This window comes from Onychomys torridus, chromosome 9 (assembly GCF_903995425.1).
Source record: "Onychomys torridus chromosome 9, mOncTor1.1, whole genome shotgun sequence".
NCBI lineage: Eukaryota > Metazoa > Chordata > Mammalia > Rodentia > Cricetidae > Onychomys > Onychomys torridus.
Genome location: NC_050451.1, coordinates 7,676,549 through 7,703,942, shown reverse-complemented (window position 1 = coordinate 7,703,942; position 27,394 = coordinate 7,676,549). Strand labels below are relative to the sequence as shown.

General features: G+C 39.3%; 1 protein-coding gene across 2 annotated transcripts in view; it reads left to right on the top strand.

Annotated features, from left to right (window-relative positions):
* Nucleotides 1-27,394, top strand: part of Shld2 (shieldin complex subunit 2) — a 76,653-nt gene that overhangs the window by 44,730 nt on the left and 4,529 nt on the right. For both annotated transcript variants that reach the window (XM_036199563.1, XM_036199562.1), the window contains exons 2-7: nt 623-2,137; nt 6,109-6,216; nt 14,860-15,054; nt 15,406-15,540; nt 19,553-19,759; nt 24,270-24,498. In XM_036199563.1, coding sequence (XP_036055456.1) covers nt 628-2,137; nt 6,109-6,216; nt 14,860-15,054; nt 15,406-15,540; nt 19,553-19,759; nt 24,270-24,498 — 2,384 coding nt within the window. In that variant the 5' untranslated portion in view covers nt 623-627. The remainder of the gene's footprint in view (nt 1-622; nt 2,138-6,108; nt 6,217-14,859; nt 15,055-15,405; nt 15,541-19,552; nt 19,760-24,269; nt 24,499-27,394) is intronic.

Genomic DNA, 27,394 nt, shown 5'->3' with positions numbered 1-27,394 from the left:
CTATTATTTGTGTGTGTGTGTGTGTGTGTGTGTGTGTGTGAGGTGTAGGTCTCAGTGTGCCATGGTGTGTGTGTAGAGGTCAGAGGACAACTTGGGGAGTCACTTCTCTCCTCCCACCATGGTTTCTAGGGATTGAACTCAGGTTGTCAGGTTTGCATAGTAGAAGCACCCTTATCCACTGAGCCAGCTTCCTGGCCCTTCTATCAGTCTTTAACTGAAGACTTTCTTATGACTAATTTCTCCTCCTCCTCCTCTTCCTTCTCCTCCTCCTCCTTCCTCTTCCTCTTCTTCTTCCTCCTCCTCCCTTCTTCTTTTATTTTTTATTTTTTTATTTTTTGATGCAGGGTTTCTCTGTGTAGTTTTGGAGCCTGTCCTGGCTATGGCTCTCATTTTCTAGACCAGGCTGGCCTCAAACTCACAGAGATCCGCCTGGCTCTGCCTCCCGAGTGCTGGGATGAAGGGCGTGTGCCGCCACCAAATGGCTGATTTTCTTACATTTGGTTATTTATTAATTTTATAATTAAGTAGCATATCAAACTAAACTGCATGTTTTTGATTAATTGTTTTCATCAGATAGAAGAATATACTAATAAATTAATTTTGAAATTTTCATTTTTATCAGAAATTATGAGTCGAGGCTCTCAAGTTCACATTTTTTTGGGTGCTCCAGTTGCTCCACTGAAAATGACGGTATCACAGGGAACAGCTTCATTAATGTCCACTGCCAGTGCCTGGGAACAAATCCAACTTTTGTACAAACAGCATTCTTTATATCTGAAGGCTGAAGACCAGGAGCTTAAAAATCTGAAAGACTACCAAATCCCAGAAACTGCTGGCCCTCCAGATGTTCTTAGTGGTCACCTTTCGACAACTTTTGTGACTAGGTCTGCACAGGTGGAAGATGGCTTCATCTGTTCTGCTTCCGAACCACAGAGAAGAAAGTCCCAGAAGATTAATCCCTCAGGCCAGAGTGATAGGTCTGCTGTGCAAATATGTGAATTTAAGGACAGAGTTCAGCATTTACCTGAAGAAGAAAAATATCAGAAGTTTCAGTGTGAAAATACGAAACTTAGAGATGAGCAGTCTAAAAACCAGTCAAATCCCTGTGTTCAGAACTTTCAAGCAGAGTCGTTCCCGTTAGATCATACATGTACAGCTGAAGTGGATTTAGATGGTTGTACTAAACAGATTACTATAGGGCCAGAGGCTGTGAGAACAAAGCCTGTGCCGACTGTACATGAAAGACAGAGTCAGGAGACCTTTTCCTCTGACACAAAGCCTGAGCCAGAGTCTGAGGGAGCAGTCAGGAAGGCCTCAGACCAGAAAGTGTCTACTGACACTGAGTTCCTCAGTGTCATGACCTCCAGCCAGTGTGCTTTTCTAGCTCAAGGGAATAATAAAGGGCAAGACTGTACAAATAAAGGGACTATAAACATGGGGATGGAACCTTCAGGAAGTCCAGAAGGAAGACTAGCTGAAGATAATCTTGTTAAGCCAGGGGACAATTCTGAAAACGAATCTGAAAGTGAGCAGAGCCAGGCGTATTCCCTGGAACTTTTTAGTCCTGAATCAGAAAGCAGTCACGTTAACAGAAACCCTGGAAAAAATCTTGAAAATAACATGAGTTCACAAGATCTTTTCAGTAATGAAGAAAACCTGCCACCAAATGAGGTATGTCTTGAGTTGTGTGGCTCAGGAATACTGTGTACCCAACTAAGTACCTTCCACCAAAGTGCTGCTGAAAGATGCCGGTCCTCTAAAGGTATTTCCCATCATTCTAAAGCTCTTTCGGAAGTCCATCTAGTATCCAAGAAGCCAAGGATGGACTCTAATACAAGAGAGTCAGCCAAAACAGTGCCCCAGAGGATCATGTCTGAATTTAAGGCCATTAAAAAAATATCATTGATAAAAAACTGTGACTCTAAAGGTCAGAAGTATAACTGCTTAGTCATGGTGCTAGCCTCATGTCATGTGAAGGAAATAAATGTGAAGTCTGGACCAAATTCTGGTTCCAAAGTACCGTTAGCAACAGTTGTAGTAATTGATCAATCACAAGTGAAGAAGAGAGTTGTTCTGTGGAGGACTGCAGCGTTTTGGGCACTTACAGTGTTTCTTGGGGATATAATTTTACTCACAGGTAAGGCCATCAAGTATAGTGGTAGCTTGCCCTGTAAAGCTGTGTCCTCTGGTTCTTGTCTCCAGGGCTCTCTCTCTTTGCCCTTTGCCTTCCCTGGGTGTGACTGGCCCTTTGCAGCGTGTGTGACCTCCTTACTGCTTCCCTGGGCTTTAGTTCTCTTCTTTGTTCTCGGCTACCTTCCCATTCACTTTCTCCTCTAAGAAGCCTTCCCTGGTTGTTTATCATAACGTCCATCATGTGACAGTTGAAGTCCTATCATGGGGTGCCTTTTGCTGTCCTGTTTGTTTGTTTCTTGACAGGGTTTCACTGTGTAGTACTGGCTGTCCTGGAACTGTAGACCAGGCTGGCCTCCGTCTGCCTCTGCCTCCAGAGTGCTGGGCTTAAAGGCCTGCACCACCACCACCAGGCTTCTCTTTGCTGTTTTATGGCTGTATTTATATATGTCTTATTCACTCATTTCGTATTATTACAAAAGGACAATGTTTCTGCCACTTCTCTAGTAGTGCTGTGTACATTAAACTCTTATTGAAGGAAGAGACACAGGTGTTGATGGCCGTCTCACGTAGCCTATGCTGTCCTTGAATTTGCTATTACATTCAGCTGAGGATAGCCTTGCATTCTTGCTCTTCCTGACTACTGGCCCAATGGAATTTTTGGAGTATTGAAGAAGTTAGGTTTCCCCAACAGTAAAGAGGTGACTGACTGGAACTACGCTGTGGTCACTTTTACTCAATGCCATCTTATGTCAAGGTTGTTCACTGTGTGATCTTCTCGTAGACCTTTTCTAGGTAAGTAGAGATGGCCCTGCTACCTGTTTTTTTCCTAACATCCATACAATTGTTTACAAATAGGTAACATCAAGTGTCTGCTGGAATTGAACAGTTTTTCTATTATAGGACAGTTAGATTACTATTTTTATGAATGCCTTTTAAAATGTATCTTTGTTTTGTTTTGTTTTGTTTTTGTCTTTTTCCAGGCAGAGTTTCACTGTGTAGCCCTGGCTGTCCCAGAACTCTGTGTAGACCAGGCTGGCCTGGAACTCAGAGATCTGCCTGGCTCTGTCTCCTGAGTGCTGGGATCAAAGGCGTGCGCCACCATGCCCTGCTCTCCTTTTTGTTTTTCAGACAGATCTTACTCTATTGCCCAGGCTGGCCTCAAACTCAGGGCAGTTGTCCTGCTTCTGCTTTCTGAATGCTGGATTACAGGCATGCTACCATGCCTGGTGAAACCATTTTGTTTCATTTTCGCCCTAAGAACTTAGGGCCACACCATGTTAGGTAAACACTCTACCATTAACTTACATCCCTGGCCGATCATTTTTTTATTTGCAGTAATACCTGAACATGATATTTGGTGTATCTGACAAATGAGTAATACAGCCACCAACGTAAAATGAAAAGCTGTTTGGAAATCTAAAACAGCTGGTCATGGTAGTGAAGGCCTTTGATCCCAGCACTCAGGAGGTAGAGTCAGGCAGATCTCTGGGAGTTCAAAGCCAGCCTGGTCTATATTGTGAGTTCAGGACAGCCAGAGCTACATAGTGAAATATATATGTGTGTGTGTGTATTCCAAGGTAAACATGTGATAGTTTGAATAGTTTGAATATTATATGTCTAAAATTCATCTTTGATGTAACTGGTTTCACAGTGAAGTCCTGTGTTGGTTAGTATTTTTATCAACTTACTACAAACTAGAGGCATCAGAGAATAGGAAACTTCTGTTTAGAAAATGCCCCCATCTGATTGGCCTGTAGGTAAGCCTGTGTGGCATATTCTTGATTAAAAATTGGTATGGAAGGGCCCAGCCCATTGTGGGTAGTGCCATTCCTGAGCAGGTGGTCCTGGATTGTATAAGAAAGCAGGCTGAACAAGCAATGGTTAGTTAGTAAGCTATGGAGAGCAAGCCAGGAAGCAGTATTCCTCCTGGTATTTGCTTCAGTTCCTGCCCCCAGGTTTTTTCACCGAGTTTCTGCTCTGACTTCCCTCAGTGAAAAATTGTAAGCTGAAAGATTAAATAAACTCTTTCTTCCATAGGTTTCTTTTGGTCATGGTCTTCATCACAGCAATAGGAAGCAAATATAAGACAAGTCCTCAGAAAGAAGTACAACTATAAGTCATCTAGCAGATCATTACAAGCAGGAATAAAGTATCTGTGGTTGCCTATATGTACACAGTTACCCACTCACAAGCAATGATGAATAAATTTCACTTTCAGCAGTTGGATGCACCACAGTGTTTATAATTTATTGGTTTCTGAATCAGACAGGTATTGCAGAATATGCTGTAATTCAGCTATTGTCTTTTTCTTTTGTTCTTCTTTAGCTTTAAAAATCTCTAGATCTATGCCAGGCAGCAGTTGGTGCACGCCTTTAATCCCAGCACTTGGGAGGCAGAGGCAGGCGGATCTCTGTGAGTTCGAGGCTCAGCCAAGTCTACAGAATGAGATCCAGTACAGGCACCAAAACTACACAGAGAAACCGTGTCTCAAAAAACAACAACAAAAACGACAACAACAACAAAACATTCCTGGATCTGATTTTCAAAAATTTCCAGAATTGTAGAATAGTATACCACTATTGGCAAGGAATAGAAGATGAATAAAAAGTTAACATCATTTCCTAAACAGAACAACATGTTACACTTAGAAATTGGGTGCCAAATGTATTCCAAGAGATAATGCATTGAAAGATTAAAAAAAGGACTGACGCCATACAATAGCTCTTTAATGAGACAAGAATCAGTATCTAGACCTGCTATAAGCCCAACCAGCCAAATGACTAGGAAAGGAATTCCTAGCATTATTTTCTGACAAAATTCCTTATTAACTTTGAGCTTTCTAAGGAAAGATAGTTGTATCCTTTTCTTGTCTTGCCTTTTGTGAATGATCAATCATCCATGTGCTTTTCCTTCTTTGCCAAATCAAATGCAGATCCACTCTTGATATTCTCAGCATTGATATTAGCACTAGCTTCCAGGAGCCTCCTGGCTGTGATGTTTGGTAGTACTACTCAGTGCAGTTCAGTGTTTCTGTGGTACTTGTCACCAATGACTAAAACTTTAAAAACATTCTAGATGCATGTGTAATGTATATTCCATAAGCTCCCTATGTCAAGGGGGCCACTTCAGTCTGACCCATCATATTTATATTTGGTATTTTTGCTGAGATAAGCCACAATGACATATGTCCAAACTGAGCAGCCCAACGGACACATCTATTGTAGATTCTTAATCTGTTAATGAAGAATCTATACCATATTTCATTTTTGGTACAGCCATGGATAAATGGCCTTGTCTTGTGGTCCAGTGCACTAGAATTGAATTCAGGTCTCCTCCAAGTTCATCCACAGTGGCACTTTTGAAACAGAATAAACCAGTTCTGTTACTGATGGCAGCCCATTGGAAGACTGTAGTATTTTCTTTGGTTTGGTTTATGTGTATAACTTTTGGTGGCACAAATTCTCAGTAGTGTTCATATATTCTATATTATCTAGGCTTGACTATGTTCATGTGTTGTAGTTCAGCCCAAGAAGTTCTTCACATCCATGATTTTAACGGTGTTGGGACTTGGTTTCCTCTGGGTAGAAAAGGGGAATGTTTCAGTATTTCACTAATGCTGGTGGTCTGCCATTTTGGTGTGAAATCGTTCCTGCTGCTCCATACTGGGAGAAAGCAGTGGGATGGGAAAGGTGAGTTCAGCTAAAGGCAATGTGAATGCCTCCTCCTCCACCCTTAGACAGGTGACTCCCAGCTTACTCAGGCCTCATAGGCAAGGGTCTAGGCTCAGAGTTTAAATTTGCTGTTCTATCATTTTTGTGCGTTTGGGTAGGTTTCAGTCTATCAGAACTCTAGTTGCCTGGTGTGTGAGATGTATGCATGTTTTGCTATGATTAGTTACTACTCTATGTTTAATAAGTTGACCACAGTCTAAAGGAGTTCATGACATGACCAGATCTTGTTTTGTTCTGTTTTTAGATGTTTCTGTTTATGAGGACCAATGGGTTGGTGAGACAGTACTCCAATCAACATTTACCAGTCAGTTATTAAATCTTGGAAGTTATTCACATGTCCAGCCTGAAAAATGTAAGACATATTTTGAATGTCCTGAATTTAGGATGTTTCAGTTTGTGACTTTTTAGCTTTAGGGTGGTACAAACCCAGTATGAACATACTTTGGATTTTGATCTTTTCTGGACTAGTGATGCTGCCAGCAGTGGAGAGCCGTGGCTCACAGTCAGCCATCTGATTATAACGTGAACTGCTGAGACTTCATATTGTGCTGTGTTTGATAATTTCTTAAAAAACTATGTATGTACTTGGAATACAACCCAGCAATTGTACCCTAGAAATCTGAGTCACAGAAATAACATTTATGTCACAGAAATAACATTTATGTTCATACTAAAGTCTATACTCTTAAAAACCTCAATTGGGAAATAACTCAAATGTTCTTCAACAAGTGATTAAGCAAGCAACAGAAGATCCATGTAATGAAACACTATTCAATACTAAGAGTAGTAGGTAGATGGTAGATTAGGTATATCTAATACTTTTTTTTGGATATATCTTTGATATATGTTGGGGTGTGGAGGCCCAAATTACTCAGGGTCTGAGAATCTGAGCTTGTTTTAGCCAGCAGAGCTGCATAAGGGGATGATTTGACCACGGACATGGTTACCAGATGTTTGGAAGGGTCTTTACTTGGTTGTGCAATGTGCTTTGATCTAGCAAGGGGGAGGTCTTTTGCCCTGCCCCTTGGCATTGTTATAAAAAGCCCTTCTGAATAAACGGAAAAGGCTGGTGAGTATTGACCCAGGTCCTCCCGAAGGTGTCCTGTGTTTCTGTCTTTCTTCTTCTAGGCTAGGCTTTTTTTTTTTTTTTAAAGATTTTTTTATTGATTGTATCCAGTGTTCTGTCTACATGTATCCCTGCAGGCCAGAAGAGAGCATCGGATCTCATTATGGATGGTTGTGAGCCACCATGTGGTTGCTGGGAATTGAACTCAGGACCTCTGGAAGAGCAGTCAATGTTCTTAACTGCTGAGCCATCTCTCCAGCCCTACCTAATATTTCTTATCCCTCTCTCCTTCTCATAGGAACCCTTTAAAAGGTGGCCTCCCACAGATGGTGCCCTGAACATGGGACTTAGGTCCAGGGGCCTCCCACAGTGGGTTTATTGGAATGCTACCTCATAATCTACTGTAAATCTGCAAACAGATATATTAGGGAAGATGTGAGTAAAAATTGTTTTTTAGTTTTCTAAGCATTTTCATTTGTAAGATGAAATTGGAATTCATTTATTTTTATTTTTTATTTTTTGCATTACTAGGATTAAACATAGGGCCCTACCCAATGCTAAGCCTGTGCTCTACCCCAAGCCTTCAAAAAGGAATTGAAACTAGAACTTTAAAAGATGATTATGGTAGGGGTAAGTAGGGGGCCCCAGCCAGAGATGACAGCTGTATGCCTAGAAGAGAGGAAAAAAAAGATGAACTTGTACATTGTTAGCCGCATAAAGTATTGTGGTTTGTGTTTCATTTTCTTCTTAGGGAGTCTACAAAGTGGTGGTTCTTAGCATTTAATGAGTTATCTCTGAGATGCTATGGTTCATGTCTACAGAAAAATGTAGAAAGAAAAAAAGAAAACATTGTTCTCAGGCATTCTCCAGACTTCTGAAGCTTACCTGTGTAATTTCTGATCCTCTGAGCCTTTGAGATAATTAAAATCCTATTGGACTCATAGTCAGACAAATACAGTTTGAAACCTTTCTATCATTGCTGATAAAAACTAGCTTACTTTTTTGGTGACCATTGCATACATCAATAGTTACTTCTTTTAGTATCGAATCGTATTCCATTATATGCATCTAGAGTTGTTTGCTTAAGTATTCACTTGTTGAAGAACATTTTGAGTTATTTCCCAATTGAGGTTTTTAAGAGTATAGACTTGCATGGACATAAATGTGCATTTCTGTGACTCACATTTCTAGGGTGCTGTTTCTGGGTTATATTCCAAGTACACATATAGTTTTATAAGAAATTACCAAACTCTTGTCCATGTGGCTATACTCCTTTAAAGTCCTTCCATGGGCTGGAGTATAGCACACTGGTAAAGGGCTTGTCTACTCTATGCAAGGCTTTGTGTTGATCTCTGGCACCTCAAAATACATACATCAACAAATAATCCAGGTGGAGTATCACAGACTTGGAATCGTAGCTTGAACCCATGTTTGGGAAGCTGATGTATAATATTATAAAGTTGAAGCCAGCCTAGACAATGATACTGATCAAAAAAGTAGATAAAATCAGAGATTCTGGGTTGATCCCCAACACTGCAAAATAAATAAAATAAATACAACCATTTGGTAGGAATATTACAACTTTATCAGTGTATTTTAGAATATCTGTAAGAACAGTTATTATATGTGCTGTTCTCTTGCACAAGAGGATGACTACAGATAATACTCCATACTGTAACAAAGCTAGAATTAAGTACTTGATATGTTTTCACCCATAAAGAAACAAGAAGTGTGTGTGGAGATAGGTTTCTTTAACTTGATTTGAACATTTTATGATGTGTGCATACATTAAAGCATTACATGGCATCATTAATATGTATAATTTTACATGTCAATCAAAAAGAAACACATTTTAGTAAATAAGGAAAATCAAGCTGGGGATGCAGCACTGTGGTAGAGCACTGACCAAGCATGTATGTCATCCTGGATTTGACCCCAAGCACCACAGGAATTAATATATAGGATTCATACCAACAGTACCTTTTGCAGTCTCCCTCTCCTTGTCAACTTTTACTGTCATTCTGTTTAAAAATTAATGTGTTCTAAGAGATGTGTACTGCAACTCATTGAGGAGTCATTCCCTAATGGTCAAGACAACGCTACTATACAAAACATAATCAAAGAGATAGAAGACCTAATTAATGTACTTCATAGATTAGGTATGCATATAAATAAGGTGGTCATATAGAACATGCTGCATCAGAAACAGTAACTGTAGATTCTATTGTCAAAAACTCAGTTACTTCCATCAAGTAGGAGTATAACATCCACATTTACCAAAGTGTTATAGAACTGTAATTCATTAGTTAACAACAACAAAAACCAGGTCTTTTTTTTTTTAAGTTTTAAAATTTTTAAAACAAATTTTGGATTTTAAGGATTAATACAAAATTTTACAGAAATAATATGTATTGGAACACCGAAGGTATATTTAAAGTAGCTAACAGACAAATTTCCTAGTCAAACACTTCTACCAGTACGAGTGAAAGAATAGAAATATAAGTCTAAGCTCAGAAAATTTACAAAACAACTAAGTAAGCCATAAAAATCCCAAAGTAGCTAGGCGGCGGTGGTGCACACCTTTAATCCCAGCACTCGGGAGGCAGAGCCAGGCACATCCCTGTGAGTTCGAGGCCAGTCTGGTCTACAGAACGAGATCCAGGACAGGCACCAAAATTACACAGAGAAACCCTGTCTCAAAAAACAACAACAACAACAACAAACAAAACTAAACAAAAAACAAACAAAAAAACCAGAAAGAAAAAAAAAAGTAGATAAGTCAGTTGGTTAATTTGATCAAGGAAAAAATAAAGTATAAATCTACAAAATAAATGTTAAGGTAGAAATTCAAATCAAAACAAAAGGCTTTTTGGAATTCTAGCTATCTAAAGTTTTAGGAAGACAGTAGTTAAAGTTGACTTCATTAGCAATATAAAATGTAAATGTACCAGCTATTAGATAAGAAATATTGAACCTCTGGTCCTGTTGCTTACATCTGCCCCCTGTGTCACAGGTGCCAGACCAGGTTTTATATGGTACTGGGGAGTGAACCGAGGGCCTGGGAATTCTGGAGAAGCATTCCAGCAGCACAACTATAACCCCAGCTGCCAATATCTAATTTAAACAACAAAAAATCTTTTCGCACTTTTACAGTGTGAGGAAGGAGATAAAGATGTCCATATTTGAACTGTTCATCTCATGCTAGAGTTTCTATCCAGTGCAATTAAGTCTCTTTATACATGCTCTGATGTAGTAACATGCCTGGAAATCTCTCAGGGAATAAGAGATAAGACTTATTCAAATAATAAAAGAATTCCATATGGTAGCAGAATATAAAATTAATTTTAAAAACCACTCTTTACACACATGGATGCAGACAGAAGAGTCACTGGGGCTTTCTGGCCAGCTGGGGCAGCCTTGCCTGGTCGGTGAGCTCCAGGTTCAGTGAGAGACCTTGTCTCAAAAAGTACTGTGGAAGCTGGGCAGTGATGGCACACACCTTTAATCCCAGCACTCGGGAGGCAGAGGCAGGGGGATCTCTGAGTCTGAGGCCAGCCTGGTCTACAGAGTGAGTTCTAGGACAGCCAGGGCTACACAGAGAAACTCTGTCTCAAAACACAACAAAACAAAAACAATAATAACAGCAACAAAAAGCTTAATGTGGAGAACAATAGAAGACTGGTGTTGACCCCTGGCCTCTAAATGCACCTACATACATGTTCATATACTGCATACATACCAACATGCACAGGTGTACTCTCTCAAAAGCTATGTGAAATATTAAAAAAATTTTAATATTTTTTACATTACATTTTTATGTAATGACCTTGTTCAACATTATAGTGTTACTCTTCTTAAATTAATATATAAATTCAACCCAATTCAAGAAAGTAAAAATCAGTAAGCTATGTATGGTACATAAAATTGATACAAACATACAATTGATAATGAAGTTTATGTGGAAAAACAAAGATGCAAAATATGTAGGAAAGCACTACAAAAGGAAACTGTTTTAGTGGAGCCGAATTAGCAGACAACTTAGCCTGCTATAAAGCCTCTGTGATTTAGACAGTGATGTGTGATATATGAATAGATAAGTAGACCAGTGGAACAAAGCGGAAAGGTCCACGTTAGAATGCATACATAGAGCAGTTGAGCACAAAGCAGAGGTCTGAATGCTTTTCTTTGTGATGTGGGGCATTAGACCCAGGGCCCTGGACATGTGAGGCAAGTGCTTTACCATCAAGCCACACCCCAACTCTAAGACTAACGAGTTAGCAAATGGTGCTGAGACAACCGGTAGCTTTTAGAAAACGATAAAATTAAACACATCATACAACAAACAGAAAGAGAAATGCCTAACAATTAGTAATCCATCTATAAAAATAAAACTATGTATTTGCCAAGGAATCATGTCTGAATTCTTTAATATTGATACAGAAAAAGGTTTTATTAGAATCTCTCAAAATCTAGATGTGGCAAAAGACATAATTGATAAATTTGAAATCAAGCTTTGCTTGACCCCAAATGCTACAAAGTCAAAAGACAAGCAATAAACTTGAAGAAAATATTTGTATCCTCTACTTTAGACAAAAGGCTAATATATTTCTTTTTTTAGTTTTGGTTTTTTCATGACAGGTTCTCTTTATGTAGCCCTGGCTGTTCTGGAACTCACTCTGTAGACTGCCTGGCCTCAAACTCAGAGATCCTCCTGTCTCTGTCTCCTGCGTGCTGGGATTATACCCCAGTCCAAGGCCAAGGTTAATATTTCTAATACAAATAACGTTTAAAAGGTGAATGATAAGCGTCCCGAGAAGAAATGAGAAAATGGAGGAAAGAATGAACAGCTCTCAAAAAGTAATGTAAAAATGATCTTGGACATATCATAACTTACTTACAATTAGAGAAATTCAGATTAAAGTGGCATAAAGATACTTCTTTCCAGGAACTGGAGTGAGGGCTCAGCAGTTAAGAGCACCTGCTGCTTTCCCCAAGGACTTAGGTTCAGTTACCAGCACCCACATTGGTGGCTCACAATCACCTGTAACTCTAGTCCCAGGGGACTGACACCCTCTTCTGGACTCACTGGGCACCAGACAGTCATGTGGTGCACAGACATACATGCAGGCATAACACCTATATACTTATAATTTTAAAAATAAATAAATGAATAAATATAAATGTGTTTAAAATGATAACTTCTTTCCTGTTAGACTGACAGAATTAAATATACAACAGTACATTCTATTGATGAGGCTATGGAGAGACAGGGGATCTTCCAAGTAGTCCTGGGGACGTGAACGCCACAACCCTTCTGGAGGGATTTGGCAATAGCTACAAAGTTATATGTACATAAATGTATGTATGGGGAACTCTCAGTGCTTATGACATAAGAATGACCAAATTATGGTACATTCACAGAATGGAAAATGCAGGTTGAAAAAGAATGACAGATAAGTTACATAAAAACACAAAGCTCCCAGAAGTATATGTAGTCTTCTCTGAGGAGGTAAGGAAGAAGAGTCAGATACACATGGCTTTGTTTATTTGTAGAATGAAAATGAGAATGCATGCAGGAGAATCCAGAACCTTAAGAGATTGATGCCAATGAGAAGGGAGGAGAAGAGGGAAGGGAGTGAGGACCCGGCTGAGGCAAGTGGCATGTCTGTCTTGTGTGGCTCTGACTAGTAGGACCTTGTAATGTGTCATCCACCCCTCTTTAAGGTCTCTGTTACTGAGAGCACAGTGTCTATCTTCTGAGGCTTTTTGTCTTAAGCATGGCTCTGTGAGGAGGGAGCGTCCCAGACCACACTAATGCCTCTGGGATAAACTGCATTTGTTTGGTTTTGCTAGTGTACTAGAGATTTTCAGCTATCGCTTAACTCTTCTCACGCTGTTCTCTGTCTTCCTCCAGCTTATTCCCTGGAGAGTCTAGCCAACTGTTTTCTAAGCAGTTCTGTTTTCTGTGTATAAGTTTTCAGGAACCTTCCTGCCTTTCCCTAACTCCCTTCCCCCCATTTCTCCCAGCCATTTATGGTTCTGAGGATAGAGCCAGGTGCCACCCAAGTGCTAGATAAACAGTTTACTGAGTGAGATTCAACCCTGTCCTCAGTTTACATTCAGTGCTGAGTGTTTGTTACTGTCCGTCTCCAGGTCAATCAGTAACTTGCTGTGTTGAGATTGTGCTTACTTAGCATCTGGTGTAGCATCTGTCACATAGTAGATGAGTAGTGAGTAATGAGTAAATAATTAGGTGTTGGTGTAGCAGATGGAGTAGATGCAGATGAGCATGTTAATTGGAGAAAGAAAAAAAAACATAAATTAGTTTAAAAACTCTAGATTTCCAAAAAACAAAATATATTTGGGTAGCATCTTCTTTTGGTCATAAATCTGTCATTTATATCTCCCTTTCCTTCAGGAGAATTTAAATTTGATCAGCAAAGCTCATTAGTCCATATTTTTAAATATTTTATTTAAGTAGTTAGTTTGCATGGAGGTGGTGGTACCTGTATAAAATTCTCTCCTTATACCATGTAAGTCCTGGGGTTACAACTCAGGCCATCAGGCATGCAAGCAAATTCCTTGACCTGCTGAGTCATCTTGTGGGTTCAGCTACTAAAATATGAGTATTTTATTGTATGTAAAGTTGTAAAGTCTGCCTCAACAAAATTAAAAACAGGGTCTGGAGAATTGGCTCGGTGGCTAAGAGTACATTTTGCATAAAGGTCCTGTGTTTGAGTCCTGACACCCATATAGTAGCTCATAACCATGTAAAAATCCAGTTCCAGGGGATTTACTCTGTAGGTACCAGGAACTCATGTGGTGCACAGTAAAATAGTCATATACATAAAATAAAATAATCTTAAAATTAAAATAAACATTGAGAGGGAAGATTAAAATCAATTCAATGGTATTAAGACTGAATAATTAAATGGCTGTTCTTACAATTGAAATTATAATCAGTGAAGCAGTCAGTCTCTGCAGACTTAGCTTCTTTTCAGGAATTTTTGTTCACACTGTGCATAATATTTTCTGTAAACTATCTTATGTTGTGATATATAAATACATATAAAATATTACTTAATTTCTATAAAATATGTAGCTTATTTTTAACTCAGATTAGACCAAAAAATAAAGGTTGATATTGTTAGGCAATAGAAACTATTATCATCTCCAAAAATTTCATCCTGTTCCCAATCTGTAGCCAGGCTCAGATCTTAGTTCTTTCATAGTCCTGAAACTATCTGGCTGGCCCCCAATCTCTAGTCTAATCCCCGCTTTCCCAGCTGTTGTGACAACAGTCCTTCATCAACAAGCTCCTAAGCACAGCACTTGGAAATACCCTAAAGCGACCTAACAGGCTCTCCTGAACCTGCCCTCCACCATTTAAGTTTAGGATGCTGTCCTTAGCACTTCCAAGATGCTATTAAGTGGTCACACTTCTCTTCCCAACCAAATTCCACACAGCATAGCAACCACACATACCCAGAGATTCTCCCTCCCCTAATTCTCATTTAAGTATGTGTTCCATAGGGAGTGACACTACTTGAAAAGGATTAGGAGGGTGGCCTTGTTAGAGAAAGTGTGTCACTGGGGCTTCAAAAGCTCATGCCAGACCCAGTGCACTCTCTTCCTGCTGCCTGCAGATCCAGATGTAGAACTCTCAGCTACTTCTCCAGCACCAAGTCTGCCTGTGTGCCACCATGCTTCCTGCCATGACAACAGACTCTGAAACTCTAAGCAAGTCCTAATAAATGCTTTATTTTATTTTATTTTATTTTATGAGTTGCCACTCCCTGATGACTAAGCATTCAACTTTATGAGCCTATGGGGACTATTCTTATTCAAACCACCACAGCGGTTGTTTTCACATTTGTGATTACCAGCAAAATATGATGCCTTCCTTTGTCCATGTTTTGTGTTTCTTAGATTCCAATGTAGTTGCCAGTGTTATACTTCAGGACTTACTGGGATATGTGTCTTCAAAACATTCCTATCTCAAAGATCTGCCTCAGAGGCAGCATCAGAAAATGAACACTGTAGAGTTTGTGGAATTGGAGCAGCTGCAGCCTGATACATTAGTCCATGCCGTACTCAGAGTAGTGGATGTCACTGTATTGACAGGTAAATATTTTTTTAAATTCTTTTCATTTTACATACCAACCATAGTTGCCCCTCCCTCCCTTCTTCCTACTCCGCTCCCCCCCCCATCTCCTCCAACCCCATCCACTCCTCAGAGAGGGTAAGGCCTCCCATGGGGAGTCAGCAAAGTCTGGCATATCAAGTTGAGGCAGGACTGAGCCCCTCCCCACTTGACCGGTAAATATTTTGAGTGCCTCTTTAATTTGAGCTTATAAAAGCTATACAAGACCATCTTAGTGCTTTAGTTGATTACCACTATGTATTTACCATGAGATACTTTGTTGTCACTCAAGCAGGGTAATGCCAGCTACAGTGTTCCTTTTCCTTTTCCAGAGGCAGTGTATAGTTATAGAGGACAGAAGCAAAGGAAAGTTCTGTTAACTGTGGAACAGGCTCAAGGTCAACATTATGTGCTTGTATTGTGGGGTCCTGGAGCAGCCTGGTATACTCAGCTTCAAAGGAAAAAAGGTAAATACACTGGAAGAAAGGAAAGCATTTAACCTATTTATACCTTGGTAAATGATTAATGTTTGTTTAGCTGAGGTGCAGAGACTTTGAAGAGATGATAGCATCTGAAAGAATAGTGATTGGTTGCTCCTCTGCAAATCTCTAGTGCTATAATTTTATACTTATAGCAATTTAGTTATCTAGAAGTCTTTTGTAATACCTACTACATGAGGGCATTAGTAAAAACTATCTCCTTCAAATAATGTTATTTAAAAAAGATTTTATTATTCTTAAATTGTGTGTCTGTGTCTGTCTGTGTGTCTGTCTGTGGGTATTTGCATGTGAGTACAGGTGCCTCTGGAGTCCAGAAAAGGGCATCAGATTTCCTGGAGTTAGAGTTACAGCTGCCTAACGTAGGTGTTGGGAACATTGGGTCTTTTGCAATTGCAATGCATGCTTTTAACTGCTGAGCCATCTTTCTAGCCCCTCAGAGATGTTCTTTAAATTTTTAATTCTGGAATTGTGTCTGTAGTTTGTTTTGTTCAGCCAGAGTGCTTTTTATAAATAAGTTCCTTCTATCAGAAGGCAGATATTAGGGGAATTATGTTAAGTCTTTTAAGTCACAATTCCTATTGAATTAATCGCTGTGTTCTGGGTTTTTATTCCAGTTAAAAATGTGAGCTCTTAGCCATTATAGAATGCTTGCTTAAAAAATATGATCCAGTGCTACATTATTTAAAAGCACAAGTTAATAATTCATGGTGTATTAAATTAAAAGGGATGTTCCAAAAATTAGTACAGTATCTTCCTTCACTACTGAGAAATTCTGATTTTTACCACCAGAGAGTTTAATTAGTGGTTTTTAAGTTACCTTACTCTGCAAAATAATTAGACGTTGATCAACGGATTCGTTATTTCGTACTTGAATGAGTTAATGTTGCATTCCAGACTTCTGTCTCTCAAGTGCTTATCTGGAGGTAGAATCTGTCACTTTTGTCTCTTAATCATTAATAGCCCGTAGCTAGGATTTGAGGTAAGTCTGACTTTTATGTTAGGATCAAATAGCAACAGATGTTTGTGCAGTTGTGAAATGTGGCAAACGTATCGATGACAGACATGGTCACTGACCATCCTGTCTCCGCCATGAACACGAGTCCAGTGCATGCTAAACAAAATGTAGGTCAGAGGTACAGTGGTGACGAGGAGAACACATCACTCCCTTCTTAGTGTCACTGGTGTTTAGAGCTCAGAATTTTGTAGTCACAGAAGAGGAATTCTTGGTATCTCTAGATAATTCTATGGCTTTTTAGTTACTACTGAGAACTTATGAATCCAGGAATTATGGTATAAGTTGCTTTTGCTGAATTCACTAATTATACCTAAATTTATGTATACCTTCATCATTTTAAAGTTTTAACATCTGCTTCAGTACCTCAAGACAGTTTCTTTTAATAGAAAAATTACAGTTTTAAAGGATCATTTAATTAAGTGATTGTACTTTGAGAAACTTCTAGTCTCCTTTTTAATCTCTTTAGCAGTTCTTGCAGTCATATCCGTATGAGCCTCTGTTGTAGGCAGTGCCTTTCACATACTCTTAAGGAGAACAAACCCAGCTCATAAGAATCAGAAATGAATACCAAGTAGTCATTATTCAATAATAATGATAATTGATGTTTTGGGGAAGAACAGTAAGAAATGTCAACTTTACATTCCTTTGAAATCCGAGTTGCTAGCGGAAAGCTGGCAATGCTTTGTATGCAGCATGCATTGGCCACAGCTCAGATTCTAATGAGGGTACACTAGCAACATAAATTATACTTAAGAGTAATTGGGACTGTGCCTAGTGGTACATACTTGTAATTTCAGCACTTGGGAGATGGAGGCACAAGGATCAGGAGTTCAAGGCTATATTTGGCTACATAGGTATTTTGAGGCCAGCCTGGGCTGCATGAGACCCTGTCACAAACAAACGAATAATTAGGTAAGCCTGAAATAATCTATACAGAATCAAATGCCATTTTCATGCAGTTGTTTTAAAAAGCAGTCTACCATTTCAAATACACAATGAATTATGATAAAGTACTCTCATAATATAGCTAATTAAGCAGAGTAATGCAAATAACCCCAATTTATGATTGTATATTACCCAAAGTCACTGTTATGTCTACATGGACATTTGTAATCCCAGTACATCCAAAATCCACAGTTGAGATGTGGACCTGCGTCATAGCTTGTCTACTGTACCTTCCTCAGGTCTGCATATCAGTAGTTCACTGATAGAGCAGTGGAGCTGTCCTACCTAGCTAACTTCTCTAGAACCACAGTTCTAGAAGCCTAAACAAAATGGTGTTTAGATACACACAGTAGCACCTGTTCAAATAGCCTCGGTAAGGACTGGCTTTTGTTGTTGTTGTTGTTGTTATTGAGACAGAGACTAGCCCAGGCTGGCCTCCACCTCACCAAATAGTTGAGAATGATACTGAATTTCTGATCCTCCTGTCCTTCACTTCTCGAGTGCCTAGCATTATAGGTGTGCACCATCATGCTCTGTGTATGCTGTGCTGGGGATCAAACAGATCTCATGCAAGTTGGACACTCTGCCAACAGCCCAACAGTTCTAATTTTTAAACAACAGCAGTGTAGACTTTCTGTTCAAATAATCACATTCTCTATTGTATATCCAACTTTAAAATTTAAAATTTAATTAAAATTTAAAAGCAGGAGGTAGGGGCAGCTAAGAGGAGTGGGGAAGGGGAAACGTTAAAAAGAAAATGATAACAATATCAAATTATTGATGCTACTGTTAGAATCAGAGGTAGTGTAAAATATCTGCATGTGATTAGCATATAACGACAGTGTATTTTTGACCAATAGAAAAGCTTGTAGAATGTTTACAGTAACCCAAAGGAAAGATGTGACGGCTAATCTTCATTGTCAGCTTGACACATCTGGGAAGACACAATCTCGGTTGAAGAATTCCCCCCATTTGTTTGGTCTCTGGGCAATTTCTTGATTGCAGAATTGATGTAGGAGGACCTCCCCTGTGAAAGGTACCATTCCTAAACATGTTGGCCTGGTCTGTATAGGAAACCTGGGAGCAATTCTGTAAACAGTGGTCACCCATTGGTTTCTGCTTCAAGCTCCTGCCTTTAATCTTTGCCTTTGCTTCCCTTAATGATGGACTACATTCTCCCCCCCTCCCCCGAAACAGATACAGGGTTTCTCTGTGTAGCTTTGCGCCTTTCCTGGAACTTGCTCTGTAGACCAGGTTGACCTCGAACTCACAAAGATCCACCTGCCTCTGCCTCCTGAGTGCTGGGATTAAAGGCGTGTGCCACCACCGCCCGACAGATGGACTACATCTTATAAAGTAAAATACCACCACTACCCGCCCCCCCATACTAAAGCAAAAGGAGATTTCTCAGCACAATTTTTTTTTTTTTTTAACTGATAACCAGTTATAGGCTGTTGGTAGAGGAGCTGGTTCTGTTCCCAGCACCCATCTAATTTCTATCTAATGATGCTGTCTGTATAGATTTGTTGACTTATTTGTCAATTTGGAACAAAAATCAGTTCTTACTCAGGGAATCAGAATACATCCATTTCAATGTCCTTAAAGAAAAAAAATACCCAACTAGTTAAAAAAATAAAAACTTTCTAGGTCTCAAAATGAGAATGTGCTGTTCTAAAAGGCAGTTGTGTAGGGGGTCCAAGAAATCATTACAAGATTATTGAAATGATATCCAGCCAGGTGTGGTGGTGCACACGTAATTCCAGTACTTGGAGGCAGAGGCAGGAGGAATAAGAGTTGATAGCCAGTGTGGACTCTACAGAGAGATGCTCTCAAAAAGTACGTCTTCAGCTTTTAAATTCAACTGCTTTAACATACAGTTATAGTTTGTCTGTTTTGCCCAAATCCTTTAGTGATAAAAGTTGTGTTTAGCTGTTTCAGTTAGGTTAGTCTAGTTAATCTGATTCTTAGCATAGACCCTTTTATTTTGGTGACTTTTTATTTTATTTGTTTTTGTTTAAGATCGTATTTGGGAATTTAAGTACCTTTTTGTTCAACGCAATTGCATACTAGAAAACTTGGAGTTGCATACAACACTATGGTCATCCTGTGAGTGCCTGTTTGAGGACGATACAAGAGCAATTTCATTTAGAGCAAAATTTCAAAAAAACATACCCTCCTTTGTCAAGACATCAGACTTAGCAACTCACCTAGAGGATAAGTATTCAGGTATGATCTTTATCTATGTAAAATGTTTCTACTTTTATATGTAAAATGTTTCCAGTTTTATTATAAGCAAAGAGGCTACCATTTGTGAGACTATATAAAATTAAATATGAAAGTGAAATGTAGCCGGGTGGTGGTAGCCTACACCTTTAATCCTAGCACTCTGGAGGCAGAGGCAGGTGGATCTCTGTGACTTCGAGGCCAGCCTAGTCTACAGACTGAGTTCTAGGACAGCCAGGGCTGCACATGCACACAGATAAAACTTGTTTCAAAAAACCAAAAAAAAAAAGAAGAGGAGGAAGTGGAGGAGGGTGAAATGATATCTACAAATAGCTGAAACAGATTTTGATTTCCTAGCTTTCTCTCGCTAACTCTGTGGGTTTTTCTTTTAAACAATTAAGGATCACCTAATATTTTTTCATGTATAATTATGTTTTTGTCTTTAAACAGAGTCTCATTATATAGCTTACCCTGACCTCCAACTCATGATCCTCCTGCCATTGGCTGGGATTGCAGGTGTACACCACCATCCCAGGCTCTGAAGTTTTCATTGTTGAAAGGTTTTAACTATAAATTCATTGTATTTAATAGATACAGAGCTGTTAAGATTATCTACTTGTTTAGTTAATTTTGGTTTGTGATTTTTCAAAAATTTGTTCATTTAAATTATTGACATAGCAAAAATTGTTTATATGCATTGATAAGTTATTGATAAGTCATTCTCTTACTATCCTTTTGAATATTGATAGAATAGGTAATGCTATTGATTTTACCTGATATTAGTAATTTGTTTTTTATTTTTATTTTATAGATTGCAATCACTTTCGGTTTCAGTGATTTTTCTGTTTTCTCTTTTATTCACCTCTGTTCTGTATTATTTCTTTTTTCTACCTACTTGGGTTTTGCTTTTTCTTATTTAAGATGGAAATTGAGACACCCCCCCCCCATCAATGTGGATCATTAGTGCCATAAATTTCCTGTACAGTAAAGTGTCTGGGTTTGCCAGTGCTCTGTGACTTGTGAGCTTTTCTCTTTTAGCTGTGGTAAAGACACCATTCCTATCACTGTGCAAGCTCTGGGGACTGTTCTGTCCCTGCTCTGTGCTCGCTATATATACTTAGTCAAGATATCCAAGGGGCCCAGATACTAGCATGTGACCCAGGTCATCTCAGATTCTGCCATACAAAAAATACTCTTACCATTCTGAGATACCTAGAGTGTTAGAAAGTGTGTGTGTGTGTGTGTGTGTGTGTGTGTGTGTGTGTGTGTGTGTAACAAGATGGGAGTATAAATCTAGTCCTTGCTCCACTTTGAATGATAGATTGACTCTCACATGCATTGTGTTGATTAGTCTTGCTGTCAACTCGACTGGATTTAGACTCACCTAGGTAACATAACCTCTGGATGTGCTGTGAGAGTGTCTCTGTAGAGGTTTAAACAAGGAGGGAGCACACACCCTGAATGTGGGCAGCCCATCCTATGGTCTCAAGTCCTGACTGTATAAAAATGTAAAAAGGAGAAAGTGAGCTGAGCACCAGCACCCGTCTTCCTGAGGATGCGGTGTGCAAACACCCTGGCTCCTGTGCTCATGCCTCCCCTTCAGGGTGGAGTGCAGTCTTTGAACTATGAATCAAAAGAATCTCTTCTTTCCTGAGTTGCCATTTGTGCGGTGTGTAGCCACAGTGATGAGAAAAGTAATATATGTTGGTATATATTTTTTGGAGATACAAGTATAGGCTAGCATTGCTATATCATCAAACTAAGCTAAGAAAAGTACAAGTACAGGATTAATAAAAAAACGTTTTAGTTGAAAATAGCAATTTTATTCTTAGAAAATAACTCCATATATGAAATTCTACATTGAAGCCTTTATTAATATTAACAATTAAATTAATATTTTTAAGAAGCACAGATTTATTTAAAAATATAAGCTTTTTTAAAAAATAGACCTTTTTTTGTTTGTTTGGGTTTTTTTGTTTTTTTGTTTTTTTTAACACAGGGTTTCTCTGTGTAGCCCTGGCTGGCCTCAAACTCAGAGATCTACCTGCCTCTGCCTCCTGAATGCTGGGATCAAAGGTGTGAGCCACCAACCAACCAGCAAATACAGGCTTTTATAGTGATAACGTTTTTACCACTTTCAAACTTGAAGCTGCTGTGGCCAAAGTAGAGTCCAGATTGACACTGACTGGTGAGATCTTGGGTAATGAAGCATCATAGAAATTTTTAAACTGTGTCCACCCTCAAAATTCCACAGACCACAGAGATGGCTGCCACAGGAAGGAGGGCCACAGGCAGCAAGGGGCAGCGCCACTTTACGACTTTTATTTGTTGCTGTGGAGGAGTCAGCTTTATCTACTGCTTACACAGATAGTGACCTGTTAGGATCAAAGCCTAGTGTAGCTGGAGACCTTCTCTCCAGCCCCCGCCAAGCTCTGCTAGTCCGAAAACCCACTTATAAAATAAACACACAGATGCATATATTATTTAAACTGCTTGGCCATTAGCTCAGGCCTGCCATTGTCTAGCTCTTACTCTTGTATTCAGCCCATTTCTATTAATCTATACTTTGCCACATGGCTTGTGGCTTACCTGTACCTTACATCTCACTTGTCATGGTGGCGGCTGGCCAGTCTCTCTTTCCCAGCCTTCACTTCCCAGAACTCTCTTCTCTGCTTGTCCCACCTATACTTCCTGCCTGGCTACTGGCCAATCAGTGTTTTATTTACTAACCAATCAGAGGAATGCATTTGGCATACAGAACATCCCACAGCAGCCTAGGATTAGACTTAAAAATAAAAATAAGCAACCTCACAGTAGTCAGCAAATTGGTGGCCATAGAACCGATGATTAATGGTAGCAAAGATACAACCTCACTATGTTGGGGGTGATGCTGAGCACTGGGAATGTTCTAGGAAATTCTGGGGTGTTCTCCCCATTGGATACCAAAACTGTACTGTTGTAATCAGGCCTCGTTAGCCCTTTTCGTTCTCTTATTTATGGGCAGCTACAAGAACAGACACAAGGTTTCTGGGTTTTGTTTGTTTGTTTGTTTGTTTTTACAGAAAATAAAAAAAGAACAAGCAAAAACAAGCAGTTCCCCCTAGCCTGTTTTTCCAGTTAAATAAAAGACAAGAGGAAGGGGCTGTCAAACAGGGAGATGTCCCAAGCCGGTCTTCCTGCCGACAAAAGGTAGAGAAGGGTGTCTCCTTGTAAAGAGCTGAAGACCCTCAGTTTCCCCTACAAGAAGCAGAGCTTTAGTGCCCAGCATTCTAGAATACCCCTGAAAGCAAAGTCTACTCTTAGTAGAAAGTGGTATGCCAATTTGTAAAATGACAGGATTATATAACAGTTGTAAAATTATCTAATTTCTCAGTTTTTGTATGTGTGTGATTGAACATGTCTGTGCAAAAATGTAATGTTGAGTCTGCTACAGCTTATTAAATATGTGACCACTACCCACTCCCACTAACTCATGTAGAGATACATGGCCTGAGTAGAAGAAATGATGAAACCATCTCTGGGCTCCAAGAGACTAAGACAAATGAAAGACTTTAAGGAGAGTCACCACTATTGAATTCCCAAAGAGATAGCCAGAAAACTGCACAGGGACCAACATGGTACATCCAGATCTATAATTGGAAGAGGATCTTGATGGCTAACTTGATTGGATTAAGAAGGGCTGGGAACTAAGTGAAGTGCAACTCAGCCTATGTCTGTGGGGTATTTCCAAAGACAATTAACCAAGGGAGAAGGTCTCTTCCAACTGTGGGTGGCAGCATCCCCTAGGCTGGGAGTCCAGAGAAAAGGGAAAGGAAAACTCCAGCTAGCACCAGCATGCTCCCTGTTTTCTGGCTGCCATGATGTGAGCTGCTCTGCTCTGCTATCCTCTCCCACCATGCCTGCACTGAGATCTCTGAACCCATGAGCTCAAATACATCTCCCTGCGTGTACATGATGTCAGGTATTTTGTTTTAGTGACAAAAAGCTGACTTACAAAAAATGTAAGACCAAGTGTGCAAGATTAAAGACACCTTTAAATGAGTATGGAGAGGAGAGTAATGTTCAGATAGATTCATAGGCTATACTGGTATGCAGAAAGGCAAAAAGAAGTTAGGATCAAAAGATCGTAGTAGATGTAGTAGATATTCAGTGTATACTTAGTGGATGAATGAATTAGGAATTGTTAGAGGTGTTAACATGCTTGAGGTTACAGTGAATGACAGAAGAAACCATGCTCCCCTCCCCAATCCATTCCTTTTTGAATGGTCACTCAGACTCATTCAGTTGCAGGCAAATCCTCCATTATATTCTAGGTTCTTTATTGAAACCATAAGTGAGTTGAGATTCTCTCAGAAGGGATGAATTATTCTAAGAGCAAGTAAGACCTTGGTGTAGCCTACACTCTAAGTGACTGTAAACGAACCACATTGCTAGCTGTGTTTGTCAGTTAAAGTTATTGTTGGCTCTAGTAACTCTTTCTTCCTCTCCCCCCCCCTCTCTTTTTTTAATGTAGGAGTGGTTCTGATTAAAGCCAAGGTTTCAGAGCTGGTGTTTACTATCACAGCAGCTCAGAAGATAGCTCTGAATGCTCACAGTTCTCTGAAGGGTATCTTCTCTTCTCTTCCCAACATCACATATACTGGCTGTGCACAGTGTGGCTCAGAACTGGAAACAGACGAGAACAGGGTCTACAGACAATGTCTGAGCTGCTTGCCATTTGCTGGGAAGAAAACATTCTATAGGTAAGGCAACAGAGTGTGACGTTTTGTTGATTTGATGGAAAATACTGCATAGGACTGGAAGTGATTTAAAAAAAAAGTACAAATACCAGTTCTTTATAATGTAACTAACTGGGCACTTAAGCAGGAGAATAAAATTTCCCTGGGTGACAATAACAGTTTGTGAAAGCAGAAATTCCCCGGTAATGAATAAGACTATTTTAAAGAATGAGGTGGGTCTTACCTTCTTTAAATAGCTATATTGAAGACTTTGTTCACTTTTAACCAACATCTGACTGTTCCATCGATAACTCATAAAGGTTAAAGTGTTATGTGACCTCTCCCTGTTTGCAGAGGCCAGGGAATATTTGTCTGGCCTTCAGTGCTTCTGTTTCTCACCTTTACTTTAGAAGGGAAAGACAGCTCGTCAATGTATGTTCTCTGGCAAAATCGTTCGCTACCTCAATGAAAAGCACACTGCTTTCAGATCAGTGTTCAAAGTCTTGATAATCATTGTTTTGTAATCATAAAATTGCATTACTTTACAAAGGACAGGAAGGCCTTTCCTGATGTTTCCAAATATTGAAGTATAAAGTAAGTACATGTGTAGTCAGTACTTTATTTACTTTTATGTTGTTTTAAACACAGTCTTGTTAGACAGGCTAGTGTCAAACTCATAATCCTCCTGCATCACCTTTCTAGGTGATATGCATATGCCATGTGTCATGCCATACATGAAGATAATATGCCGAAGCTTGGTCAGTAAGACTCATTTATCTTTACAGATATTGATGTTTGTTAGAAAGAAGTGAATGAAGCTGGGCCTGTGCTACAGTGTGCAATCCCAGTAATTGGGAGATTAAAGTAGGATCTCAAGTTCAAGGCCAGCCAGGGCTACATAGCAAGACCGATTGAATTTAGGGCCTCATGGTAGGCAAATGCTGTATTTCGTCTTCTTTTTACCCTTTATGTTGAGACAAGGTTTAATTGCCCATGCTGACTGTGAACTTACTCTGTAGCCCAGGCAGGCCTGAAAGTTGTGATCTTCCTATGTCAGCTTCCTAAGTAACTAGATCATAGTTTGTGCCTCCAGGCCTGGCCAGTTTCCTATTGCTTTAGACGTTGCTAAGGAGAATGAATTAAGGTGCATGTTGTACAACAAACATAATTGAATTAGACTTATTAATAATTAAGACCTTCAAAATGATGGATAGTTGATATACAGAATATTTGAGGGGTGTTGAGACAAGGTCTTGCTATGTATCCCAGGCAGGCCTCATATTCATGCCTTATAATTTATAGTTAATTGAATATTTGTCTTTTAAAAATGTGTTTATTGAGCAATAAGTCACATGCCGCCACAGTAACTCACATATTGCATGTGCACACATGACACTCATACACACAATAAAAAATTGAAGAATTTTGGCTATATAATTCAATGATTATAGTGTATCCAGAGGACTATAGACTTGTCATCATAGCCATAGCCATGAACACTTATTCTACTTCTCACAGTGGAAACTGCTAACTTACTTTCTGTTGCTATAGATTTGCCTGACCTGAGTTTCATACAAATTAAATCTTATAGTGTGGGGTCTTTTGTGACTGGCCTCTCAGCATAGTGTTTTCAAAGTTCATCTGTGTTATGGACTATATCAGTATTTTAAAAGTTTTTATTTGTTATTATTATTGTATGTGATGTTTATGTGTCCATGCTATGGGGCATATATACAGCTTTGTAGAGTTGGTTCTCTACTTCTGTGGTGACCCAGTTAGCTTTCTGTTGCTCTGATAATCAACACCATGACCAAAACCAACTTGGAGAAGCAAGGGTTTGTTGGATTATACTTCAATGAATAAGGCATCATTAAGAGAAGTCAGGTCAGGAACTCAAACCAAGTCAGAGGCAGAAACTGTGGAGGAAAGCAGCCTACTGGCTTGCTTCTTGCCCTCTGCCTAGAGGTGGTACCCATAGACATGCTCAGAGGCCATAGAGCAATCTGATTGAAACTCCCTCACATAGAGAACTCTGGGCTGTGTCAAGTTGATAGCTGAAGCTAACTAGGAGATGTAGATTCAAGGCTTGTACAGCAAGTACCTTTATCCTCAGAGCCATCTTGCTGGCTTTAATTTTTTTTCATACAAGTGTTTTATTATTTGCTTAATTGTTGAAGAACTATTTGAGTTTAGCTTCATACCAAATACTTTCTTTAAGATATTTTACTTTGAAAACTAATGTGAATGATATCAAATTATGAGAAAATCAATAATGTCTTCTTTATTACTGATTTATTAAAAGTAACTGAGTTATATGCCTTTTGTCAGTTTTATTGTGTTTTAGTATTTCAGAAAAGGGAATTTTATCTATATATTAACATGTCTACAGTTATCTATGTGTCTACATAATTATATATCTCTATAATCAGCCTATCCATCTGTATCTATCTTAATATCTTGTGGAAAACCACTTTGTTCCAACAATCTTTATAGCTTACATTATACAACCATAATATCAAGAAATTTTCCTGTCTTTTTCCCTCTGAAGAAGAAATTGCTCTTTCCCCAGAGAAGAATTGGCAGCATTCTCACACTCTCCTGAGCCTCCCTCTTTATGGTTCATGCAGTTTGGCCTTTTTTTCTTTTAGTTTTTTATTTCTTTTATGGCTATGAGTATTTTGCCTACATGTACGTGCACCATGTGTGTGCCTGGTTCCTGCAGAGGATGTAGATATCCTGGAACTGGAGTCTTATATGGTTGGGAGCCAAGAGCAACAAGTACTCTTAACTGCTGAGCCATCTCCCCACCCCCCAGCCTCTGCTCTTCTGTGATGGGGTCTGATATGACTGCCTCTGGAATGTTAGTTTTCCCCATGGAATTGGTTGGTGGCTGAAGTCTTGCAGTAGATACTAGATTTAA